At 46.1% G+C, this 12,168-nt stretch overlaps 1 protein-coding gene across 8 annotated transcripts in view; it reads left to right on the top strand.

The window, feature by feature from the left end:
- EBF1 (EBF transcription factor 1) overlaps positions 1–12,168 on the top strand; it is a 354,735-nt gene that overhangs the window by 310,203 nt on the left and 32,364 nt on the right. For all 8 annotated transcript variants that reach the window (XM_075010158.1, XM_075010157.1, XM_075010156.1 and 5 more), the window contains exon 11: positions 1,721–1,809. In XM_075010158.1, the coding sequence (XP_074866259.1) occupies positions 1,721–1,809 (89 nt within the window). The remainder of the gene's footprint in view (positions 1–1,720; positions 1,810–12,168) is intronic.

Here is a 12,168-nt window from a genome sequence, read left to right as displayed (position 1 = left end):
AAGAGAAATCGAACATCTGGACTCTTTGGGAAAAGACTGGACAAGGAACAGAGGGGTTGGTTAAAATCAAGTCAGTGATACAACTTTTATAACTATATGAGTACTTAGTGCAAAGCAGAACCTGCCAAATGATGTCAAATAAAGGACTACTGAAATGCCTTTCGTTAGGCCTGCTAATGCGGAGATGGGTCTTAAAGGGCACAGGTGCCCCAGGGCCCAGTGATTCAGGGGCCAGTTACCCTGGGCCCTTTAAATTGCTTCTGGACTACTGGGCAGCACACTCAGGTGGCTCTGCGGGCTGGCTGGCCCAGACCTGTCACTTCTGTATGAGGCTCTGCCCCTTCCAAGACCACAGAGCCACCTCCTCCCCACAATTTGTTCAAGGGCCTGGCAAGGCTGTCGACCCCCTGCCTTTTTTTAAAACACACATAACTTCAGCCAGAGTTTCCCGCTCATGCCCTGATTGAGTCGTGATGTACCTTATCTTTTTGGTAGCCCCCCTGAGCTGCTGTTGGAGTAAGGTGCTACTTGCAGAATGTGACCCTGCACCTGTTAATACAAATTACATGGTGTGAATCTAGTCACAAGAGGAGAATAGTCCTCATAATGAGGTGCCCACAGACATCTGTGCAAGGGGCATTCACAGCTCAGGCAAGCTCTGAGATGGAAATGGCAGGAGGTCTTGGCCAGGACAGACCAAAATATATTGACACCATAGTGGAAGGTGGCTTGAGCGTGCCTGACTCTGGTAGTAGCCCAGCAAAACATTTAGGCACATGCTCAACTTTAAGCATGTATTTAGCGTCCACTGTCTCCGATGCTTTAAGTTAAATGTAGATGTGATAAGAGAACCACCACAGAACGCAAGGTGAATGCAAGACTCTTTATTTCCTATTTTCATAGACTCTTACTCACCTGCCATATGCCCCCTAGTGGCCACACTGACTGGAGAGCTCTAAACATTCACAACATCACGTGAAGCACTTAATGCAATGCTTTGTTGAATAGAGATGGATGGAGGCACAAGATAAGCATGTGCCTAACTGCTGAGCTGAATCTCTGTACTAGTAACGTCATCCTTGCAAGAGCATTTTAATCTCTTCCTTCCCTTTTTCACTCCTCCATTTTCTTCCCCTTGATGACTGTGGATAAAACCCTAGAAACACAAGTGGCAATGTTAAACAAAACAAACTTTGTGGGTGTCAGTTCAGGTGTTCATCTTTTGTGGGCTGATCCTGGACCATTGACATCAATGGGATTTTTGCCTATACGTGCTGTGGGTGCAGAAGTTTACAATGAAAAATGATGGGATTTTTTTTTATATGCAGGTGCTACTGAATATGAAATAGAATATGGGTCTCTCAGGCTTTATCCTTTTGTCTTCCAATCAAAAGGGACTTTCCTACTAACTTTAAAAAGAGAAGGAAATGAAGCACGGGGTGCAAAGCATTTATCAAATGAACGTATCGAGGCTTTCAGACACAGTAATTATTCTTACAAAGAAGCTGTTTGCGAAGCCCTGAAACTTTGCAGCACCCTTGTCACAGAAGCTTGAGCAGAAACGTCATTTTTTTCTTTTATAAACCAAAGCCTCAGAACTAACCTCAAACAGTGCTTTAGCGCTGATCGTTTTCTGATCTTGCAATGCATGTCCCCCAGCATGACTGAGCCTCCTCGTGTTCCACGTCTCACCTTGTGATGTTGTTTGTTGTCGTTTCAGCCCTGAACGAGCCTACCATTGACTACGGTTTCCAAAGGCTACAGAAGGTCATCCCACGGCACCCAGGTGACCCTGAACGCTTGCCAAAGGTCAGCAGCAATTTAAAAAAAAATGGCGAAGGTGGAACTGCCTGGTCTTCATTTAAAAAACGCACATTTTGATCTTCATCAAAGGAGCCCAGTCTGGTTGTTCATGGAATGTCCTGGTTTGGCTTCCATGGCAAGTCACCTAGGGTAGGTCTACACAGCAACGTTATTTTGAAAAAACAGCCATTATCTGAAAATAACTATCCAAGTGTCTACACAATGCAACTGCTATTTTGAAATAATTCTGAAATAGCGGTTGGCTTATTTCTAAATTGATAAACCTCATTTCAATGAGAAATAGCACCTATTTCAAAATAGTGATTGGATGCACTATGGCTTGTTTTGAAATAAGGTCTATTCCCTGTCTTAACAATATCTGTTTCAAAATAGGTGCTGTTAAAACAGAGAATAGAGCCTCTGTCAGAGTAAGCCACAGTGCATCCAATGGTGCTATGTCAAAATGGGCTCTATGGCTTCGTCCACGCTGGCCCCTCCCTTTTCAAAGTTACATGCAAAAAGAGCCAATAGAAAATGCAAATAACATCCTGATTTGCATATTCAACACCTCATTTGTGTAAATACATCCACTTGCTGTTTCAGAAGTGCTTCTTTCCAAAGCCAAAACAGCCACGTAGACAGGGTTCCTTTGAAAGGAAGCCCCACATTCGACAGCTCCCTTCTTCCTGAAAAAAAAGTCTGCGTGGCTGTTTTGGCTTTTGAAAACAGTACTTCTGGAATGGCGAGTGGCTGCTATTATGCAAATGAGGTACTGAATATGCAAATCAGTGCATCATTTGCATTTTGAATTGGCTGTTCTTTGCATGCCCCTTTCAAAAGGGTGGGGCCAGTGTAGAGGTAGCCAAAGTGTGTAGATGATGTATTTTGAAAGAGCTAAGTGCTACTGGCTATGTCTACACTAGCTCCTGCCTTTTGAAAGGGGGATACTAATGAGACACTTTGGGATATGCTAATGAGGCACTACCATGAATATGCAGCACCTCATTAGCATAGTGGTGGCCACAGCAATTCAAAAGTGCCGTTTTGGAATCGTGCGGCCCCCCGTGTAGACGGGGGCCTTTTGAAAGGACCCCCCCAGTCTTTGAAAGCCCCTTATTCCTATTTGGTTTTAGGAATAAGAGGCTTTCGAAGACTGGGGTGTCCTTTCGAAAGGCCCCCGTCTACATGGGGAGCATGCAATTCGAAAGTAGGACTTTTGAATCTCCACGGCCACCACTATGCTAATGAGGTTCTGTATATTTATGACAGCACCTCATTAGCATATCCCAAAGTGTCTCATTAGCATCCCCTTTCAAAAGGCAGGGGCTAGTGTAGATAGAGCCATTTTGAAATGCAGTTTTGTATGTAGCAGCCTTATTTCAAAATAAGGTATTCTGAAATAGCTCTTCCAGAACAGCTTATTTCAATGTAAGGCTGCTGTGTAGACCTGCCCACAGATTCTCAGTCTAGATGGTTCAACTAAAAAACCTTTCCTGCAGCTTCTGGGAGATTGCACATGGCTTTCCTACACCTGGAGCTAGTCATGCTGTGTCGGGAGGTCTTAAAGGCACAGCCCACTATAGGTAACAAAATGCGGGGCTGGTCTCTACCAGCATGTATTTGGGAGCACGAGCCTTCTGTAGGTTGCAGCAAAGTTAGACACGGACAGCAAGATGGTGTTTTGTCTTGGCAATGGCAGGTATTGTGGTCAGATCTTGCAAAATTATGCTGAGAACTCTACTTCTGTGTAATGCAGAGGACCATGAGCTATTGTGTGTGTCATTTTCCATTCAGCCAGGTTTTTCCATTAAGTAAAATAATAACAGTACATTCCATTGTTTCAGTCGCCATGAAATAACCAGGCATTTCTACATTACAAAATGACATCGACCTAAGTTACACGGCCACACAGCTGCCACAGTTGCTACATGGCTTGTGCAGTTGCACGCTTGGCCGCTTGTGTTATGGGTGCGAGCCCACACCCGGGTCACGTGTATCGATGCAAGGTGCCGTGCAGTATGTGCAGGTGTCCCACTGTGCAACTAGCCCCCCTCCAGCACAGGGTGTGTGGGGAAGTTTTTGCAATGCCAAATGAGATGTGATTCAGCAGCTCAGCCATCAGTTCAGCTCCCACTGAAATAACTGGAAAAACTGCCATTGATTTCAGTCCTGCAACATTAAGTGGTTGGGCGCAGAGGTTGGAATGGGTCATTCCAAGTTTTATCCTGACCCTTGTTTCCTTTGTACCCTTTGGGTAAAATCCCTTGCCTTTTCTTCCTTTGTCTCCAGAGCTGTAATATTGGGATATCTCATGTCTCTGAGCGCTGAGAGTGCTTGTGAAGTGCTTTGAAATGGAAATAGAGTTAATAAGCATCATCACGTTATTACGTTCTACCTAGTGACACAGAAATGAAATTAGATGAGTTATTTGAAATGTCTTGTTCTCTCTCTAGTCTCTCTGTTTGGGAAGGCTTCAGGCATTTGTGACTGGTGGTTTTTTGTTTGTTTGTGTGGGGTTTCTATTTGCCCTACCATCTGGCCTCCTGAAAAATTAGAAGAAAAACATGCTGTGCGAGAGCATTGTTTCTCATTGGTTTCATTTGCCCTCTAAAAACTCTTCCCCTAGCTCTGTGTGTCTCTCTCTCCCCCACAAGATTTTCAGATAGGTTTGCAACATGCTTTTGTACCTAGGGCTGCTTCTTCGGAGGCGTCATATTCCCCAGAGACAAACAGCTTCCTACTTTTGCTTGAGGCTGTAGTGTTTGCAGTGTATCTCTGCTGCCAAGACTGCCCACTGAGAGAAGCTGTATTGCCACAGAGTAACAATGCCTCTATGATGCACTCAGGATTTGCAAACCTAAGGGATGCAGAAGTCAAAATATTGCTCCGGACATAAACTTTCCAACACAATAGCTGTGCCTTGTTTTCTGTGTTTAAATATGAGATTGGATGTAAAATAGGGCCAGACATGTTCAGCTTGGGTTAGCAGATTTGATGGTGCAATAGACTATCAATCAGTCATGCTTATGGACAGGCTACTCCAACATGTGCCCTTCTTGGCCAGTAGTGTGCAGCTTGAGTTTGGGTTAAGTTTGGGTTCATGAGAGCTTTGACTGTAGCAGAATCTGATCCCTAGCAGTTTGCACACTCCTTGTGTAAAACAATGGCTTTTACTGCATTGGAAAAACCTAACTTCTTTGTAAGTCAAACGCTAATTTTGCTTGTTCATCCGCCTCTCCTGACACTCGTCTCAGTTACATGGTGGCCTTTCTCACTGTGACATTAATGAGTCACACTAAGGCAATTGGCAGTAGAGGTTGTCTGCAGCTCAGGCCTCAGACATGCTACAGAGAATGTCAAAATGGTAAAAGCTGTCCATGCATAGGAGCTGAGTCCGCTAACTGCAGATTGCTTGAAGCAGGGGTTTTCCTCTACGTGCTAGCCCAGCAGGGAAGAGAACAGTTTGAAAGGGGGAACTTTGTCTTCTTAAGTCACAGGTGTGGTCCTCACTCTGCTTGTTGGCCGTGTGCTCAGAGTGGTAGGGATTTTGCGGAGATTCAGAATGAAGCCTCGACTCATTGGGCTCATCCCACTTCTTGTGAGCTGCTCTTTGCACCCACATTCAAAATTTTTGGCTGTGCCAGCTGGGTTATATTTTTAACACGCTCTTCCATACGTCACCTTGGAGGACATCACAGCTGAGATTTCCTCTGCTGGGTCGTGAGAAGGTGGTGTGTGTTGGTTAGCACTTGGGGCTGGAGATGAAGATTTGTGAGTTCTTGTCTTGGTTCTACCTCTGGCACTCTGAGCAAGCCACATCACTGCACCACTGTTCCCTCCTGTTTCAGCCTGTGGAATAAGGATGCTAATATTTCACAAAGGGTGCCTTGACGTTTAGATAATTAATGCTTGCTGGCCACGTTTAAGTGAAAGGTTCCAGGGATTACCAACATGTGGTCCAGGTAACCCAGCATTTTCTGCTGTCCTATGTGTGTTTCTTCCTAAGGACTGGTCTGTTGTGAAGTCTCTCTAAATCAAGCAAAAGCATGTGTTCTACGTTCTGCTGTGATCCCAATTTGTGTAAATCACCCAGGGAAGAAGTTACCAATTTCTTATTTCAAGGAATATTGGCACCAGCATTCCTGTGCGACCCTAAAAGGAGGCGGGGGAGGGGGAATACTCTTTTGCAGCTGTGTTTGAGAGAGTTTGGAGGCTGGGCCTCAAGTTCCAGCCTCATTAATGTGCTCTGCAGAGGACGAATGCAGAAGTGGCTAGCATGCCTGGGCTTCTGCATAGAGGCACTGATGGTTCATTCCTAGCGCCACTCCCTGGCTCCAGAATCCTAATCAAGGCCGCAGTGAGTTTGCAATGCTCTTCCATAGTCATTATACAGACGCAGGGCTTTGGCAGGATTCCACGACAGGCAATTGTCAGTCACTACTTAAATGAGAGTTGTGGGCCATCTGGCTTTGGCTCATAAAATGGGCAGAAGCACTGAGAGAGCGAGGGAGGAAAAGCGGGAGGGGAAGAGGAGAGAATGGAACAGGTAACCGCTCAGCGCTTTAGATGTTTCTTTTTCCCAGTTTTTGCCATTGCCATCCCAGCAGATCGGTGCTTTCCCCTTATGAAGGGCCTGCTACGCTGTGCTTTTCCATTTCAAAAACTCACGTTTCCGTAAGTGCCGGTAGGGATTGAAGGCCATTGTTCCGTTAACGTGTTACTGATGAAATAGACGTCTTGTAAGAAATGGAAGCAGCTGTCGTCCTGCTGAGAGCGTGACGCTGACTCTTAGTGCATGCTCTCTGCTCCGCAGGGCTCCAAAGGAGAAACGGAGCTGCAGCATCTGTGGCCCCAGGGATTAGAATACCCTACAAGTACTGTCAGAAAGGGACTTTGGTTTCCTCTTGCTTTGAAACTGCTGGGCAAGTGTTTCAAAAGTGCTTAGTACACACCCAGCAGCTTCCATTGAGAACAACATGGAAACAACTGTCTCCCTGTCCCCCACCACTGGCTACAGGAGGAGCTGCTGTGTGCTCAGATCTATGGGAAATCTCAGCTTTTTTTTCCTGAAGAAGCAGGAGCAAAACAGTACAGAAACTGTGGGAGAAACCCTCTGTTCCTGAAGTCTGTTCAGGCACCTGGGGTAAGCAGGGCAGCACTCTTTCCTGCCCAATACATGATGGGGGGCAGATTACAGTGAACAAGTTCTCCCCAGAGAGGAGCGGAGAGACAAAAAGATGCCGCTGCAGCTGAGGGATTGCATCGTAGTCCCAAAAATGGAGACTGGACGAGGCAGTTCCCTGGGAATGGGAAGAGCGGGAGAGATGGAGAGGGAGAAAGTGTGCGTGTGCGTGTGTGTATGTGTGATCAGTGCCTCTCACGCTCATGTGGTGGTTCTTGCACACCGATGTCCCTCGGGAGGTTTAAATCCTGCACACCTTTGTTTATTAGGGTTTGTTCATGCTTTGTGCCATGAATCTTTTTATAGTAAAATGGTGGCAGGCCCTGGGGAACACTGGAGTCATGCTAGCAACTCCACAAATAGCTGTAAAGCAGGCTCCCTTGGGAGACAGATTTTTAACACTTCCATCCTCACCACCTTTTACAAAGTCAGTGCCTTGCCATATGCCATTTCCGATGCATAATATCCAGCCTAGGGCAGGGAGCTGGGACTGACGGAGTTGGAGTAAGTGGGCCTCTAGCTGCTTTTGACGCCCCACACTCTAGGGCAGAAGAGTTTAGGCCGTCCTTACCAGAGTTTGGGATTCTACTCGGGAAAGCGGTGACTCTGGAAGAGGTTTGGAGGTTGTGTTGAACGTGAGCTCCCAGGTTGTTACTGGGACCAAAAGAGCTAATGTGATCCAAGGATGCATAAATAGGGGAAACTCGAGTTGGAGCAGAGAAGTTATTTTACCTGTGTTGGGCACTGGTGCCACCAATACTGCAATACTTCGCCCAGTTCTGGGGCCCCTTGTTCACGAAGAATGTTGGTAAATCAGAAGGGGTTCAGAGGAGAACGAGAGGGATGAAAGGATTAGAAAGCCTGTTGCATCATATTAGACTCCAAGAGCTCAATCTATTTAGCTTTAAAAAGAGAGAGACCTTAGAGGTGACTTGATTATTCTACTTATTTGTAGAACAACTGAACTCATCAACCTCACAGAGAAAGATGTCGCTGTGACCCAGAGGTGCTGAGACCACTAGGGAGAGTAAAGTCTGCTCTACAGCCTCAGCTAAGGCCCCGTTGGCTTTTTGCTCATGTGATAAAGGCTCATGGCTGTGCCCATCAGGTTGCAGCTTCAATCCCAGCTGAGGATGGCCACGGTCTGTTGGTGTTACATAACCATGGCTGGATGTGGAAGCTGGACAAATTCAGACTGCAAATAAGACCCATATTCGTAAGAATAAATAACCATGGGAAGAATTTCTAGGGTGGGTTATGCATCAATGTGAACTTCTAAATCAAGATTGGCTGTTTTTCTGAAAGCTCTGTTCCAGGGCTTATTTTGGGGAAGTTTTGAGGCCTGTATTCTATAGGAGGTCAGACTAGATGATCACGTTGGTCCCTCCTAGCCTTGGAATTTATGACTATTAAACAATTGGATGTAAAACTTGATACTTATTTAATACATCCCACCTCTGTTCAAACTTAGGCCAAGTCCATTTCTTTGCCACTGCTGTCTGCTACCACTGTCCTTAAGACTTGACTATCACTCGTTATGTGAGAAGCAACTCACCGCGTCTGCCTCACGTTTGGTCCCAATGCAGGCCAGAGACCCAGCCCTCCAGGTGCAATCCATCTTCAGCCTACTTGTCCTCTGCTGCATGCTGTATCCTCTGAACAGGGGCTTTATTTCCGCTTCTGTCCCCATGGAAGGGCGAGTCGAGCGTGCTGTTCAGGCGATACACTACTGCTAGGCTCCACCTTCCCCTATGGACCCTCTCCCACGGCAATCTCCAAGCCATGTCTTGTTCCTCTGCTAATTCAGCCTGTGTCTTGCACAGGGGGCACCATTACCAATCAGTCGGGCATCAGCTCCTGGGAGCTCTTTCCAGCCGGAAGCTCCTCAGTACAAGATTTGCTGTTAATCCCTCTTGGCAGACTCACAGATGAGAGCAATCTTTGCACTGACTAGAGGGTAGCAGGGAGGATGTGGATCACAGTTGTACTTTCTACACTGACAACAGTCTATAGCTCCTAGGCTGATATAGGGATGTGGGAGCAGCCTCTGGCAGCAGTGTTCTCTCTAACTTTTTCCATCCCTGAGCAGAATAAATTTGTTATGTGCACCAAAGCATGTGCAGACATACACCACCAATAGAAACAAATGCTTCGCATGGTGGGTGGCTGTGAACACCCTGCTGATCAGCTGGGTGGCACCTGAATCTCTCCTGGGTGGCTGCCTAAGTACTAAACTTATAGGGAACACTGACTGGAAGTGACATATAGAGGGATTCATACCCTAAGGATTCAGGGGTGTCTTGACTCACCTGCACAGCGCCTGCCTATCTACTTGGCTATTTATACCAATACTAGGGGGTTTGTGCACTATAGGGGTAGGTCTTTAGTGAAATAACTGTGGCTGTGTAACTGTCCTAGTACCTACACAACGCAAACCACTATTTCGACATAGGTGCTGTTAAGACATGGAATAGAGCCAATTTCAAAATAGGCCATTGTGTGACCGCTGACTCGATTTTGAACTAGGCTCTGTTGCTCGCAGTCATCCTGGAAGGGCATAACAAGTGCAATTTCACAGGGCGGTCTGTTTTGGGACCAAGTCTGTTCAATATCTTCATCAATGATTTAGATATTGGCATAGAGAGTACACTTATTATGTCTGCAGGTGATACCAAGCTGGGAAGGGTTACAACTGCTTTGGAGGTTAGGGTCAGAATTCAAAATGATCTGGACAAACTGGATAAATGGTTGGAGGTAAACAGGATGAAGCTTAATAAGGACAAATGCAAAGTGCTCCACTTAGGAAGGAACACTCAACTTCATGCATTCAGAATGGGAAGCGACTGTCTAGGAAAGGGTACTGAGGAAGGGGATTTAGGGATTGTAGTGGACCACAAGCTAAATATGAGTCAATAGTGTGATAATGTTGCAAAAAAAGCAAACATGATTCTTGGATGTATTAACAAGAATGTTCAGAGCAAGACACGGGAAGTCATTCTTCCGCTCACTCATTCGGTCTCAGTTGGAGTATTGTGTCCAGTTCTGGCCACCACATTTCAAGAAAGATGTGGAGAGATTGGAGACGGTCCAGAGAAGAGCAACAAGAGTGATTAAAGGTCTAGAGAACATGGGCTATGTGGGAAGACTGAAAGAACCGGGCTTGTTTAGGTTAGAAAAGAGAAGACTTAAATGGGACATTTTAACAGTTTTCATGTGCCTAAAAGAGGGTTGCAAGGAGGAGGGAGGAAAAACTGTTCTTCTAGGCCTCTGAGGGTAGAACAATGAGCAATGGGGTTAAACTGCAGCAAGGGAGGTTTAGGTTGGACATTAGGAAAAAGTTCCTAACTGTCAGGGTGGTCAGACACTGGAATAATTACCTGGGGGCGGGGTTATGGAGTCTCCATCACTGGAGATATTTAAGAGCAGGTTCGACAGACATCTGTTGGGGATGATGTAGAACCACAGTGTCCAATACGCTCCTTGTTCATCACATGCGGTGAACGCAGCTTGGCAGGTTTGTGCAGTGGCTTGGGGGTTCATGTGGCAGCTCCTTGGGTGCCACAGCTGGCTCGGGGGCTCAGGTGCCGCTTTGTGCGGCTCTCGGGTCTGCGCAGCTTGGGGCTGGGCACCTCTGGTGTTGCAGCTGTCAGGGTTGTGCGGCTTGGGGCTGGGCAGTTCCAGCGGCGTGGCTCCGGTGAGTTAGCGGGGGGAGGGAGGGTAGGGTGCCTGGCTATGTGGGCGGGGGTTGGACACCTGGCAGGGAGGGGGCATGTGGCGATCAGGTGTCTTTGTTTTGGACGCCACTGGTCTAGATGGTGCTTGTTCCTGCCATGAGGGAAGGGGGCTGGACTCGATGACCTGTCAAGGTCCCTTCCAGTTCTCGTGTTCTATGGTTCTATGTGTGTAGATGCTGTATTTCAAAATAGCCACATGGTATTTCGAAATGCATTTTGTGTACAGCAGTATTATTTTGAAATAAGCTATTCCAGAACAGCTCATCCACAGCAGTTTATCTCGGAATAAGGCTGCCTTGTAGACATGCCCTATTGTGCTGCATGCCTCCTAAGGTGCGTGCAGCGTCGACATACCGTCAGGGTGAGCTGTTCAAAACCACCAAGATTTCAGTTGTCAAATGCTTTGAAATCTTGCCCCTGAAAGTGGGGTGTGGGCTTTTTCCCACCCGCAAGAATATGTAAACCCTGAAACTCAAGAGAACTTGGAGACTGTGACAGGGTTACAGCTGGAGGGCACAGTCATATCCAACTTTCTGGCAAGGAGCCCTTTCTTTTCAGAAGGTCAGCAGCAGACATACACATTTCAGTGAGTTTTCTTTATAATTGGGTCAGCATTTACTCAGCAAATGATGAGAGCAGATGGTGTCATTTAGAAGCTGTGACAAAACTCCAGTGCATGAAGGCTAGCACAATGACAGGGTTCTCTGCATTGTTCCTTTGCTCTGTTTGCCTGAGGGCAGCTTTCTAGATTGGCTCTGGAGCCTCTATATTAAATCAACCTGTGCCACATGAATGGCTTGAACCACTTGTTTGAACAGCCAATAAGGATGATCCCTGTGATCTTAGATTCCCCTTTTTTTTAAGTACAACAACGAAATGATGGAGGCAGGAGGGCACTCACCTGGTAAACATGTTTCCTTCAAGCAGTAGCACTTTTAAAGAAAATGAACCTCAGTTTGAGGAAAGGAACAAAGGCTGCATTTGTGTATTTTGCTCCATGGAGCTGAAAATATCTTGTAAATTGATCCTGTGGGAGTAATAAATACACATTACTTTATCTTGTACTTCATGTCCTATACCCCTGAGCCTTGATAGAACAACACCACTTAATAGACTTAAAAAAAGAGTAATTACAGTCATTGGTTGTGTGATTTTTCAGCCCTTCCAGCCCTGCCTGACCTTCTAATTTAGCTCACCGTGTCTAACTAATGCATTTATATTCATCTTTTATGAAGCATGTGTAGTACAAAATCGACACTGCAGCCTTTAGCAAGCTGTCTTACCAAGTTTAGGATCTGGTTAGTACAGTGTGAAGTGTGTGTGTATTACATGTACTTCCAATTAATTATTTTTGATCCTTTTGGAAATATCATAAAAACCGATTTGGTCCATTTGCCCCTCTCCTGACTGGAAGGCTTTTATGTATTCCAGCATTATTTACAGCTTTAA

This window comes from Carettochelys insculpta, chromosome 15, assembly GCF_033958435.1.
Source record: "Carettochelys insculpta isolate YL-2023 chromosome 15, ASM3395843v1, whole genome shotgun sequence".
Taxonomy (NCBI): domain Eukaryota; kingdom Metazoa; phylum Chordata; order Testudines; family Carettochelyidae; genus Carettochelys; species Carettochelys insculpta.
Note: the sequence above shows the minus strand (reverse complement) of the source record. Positions and strands in the feature narration are given on the sequence as shown.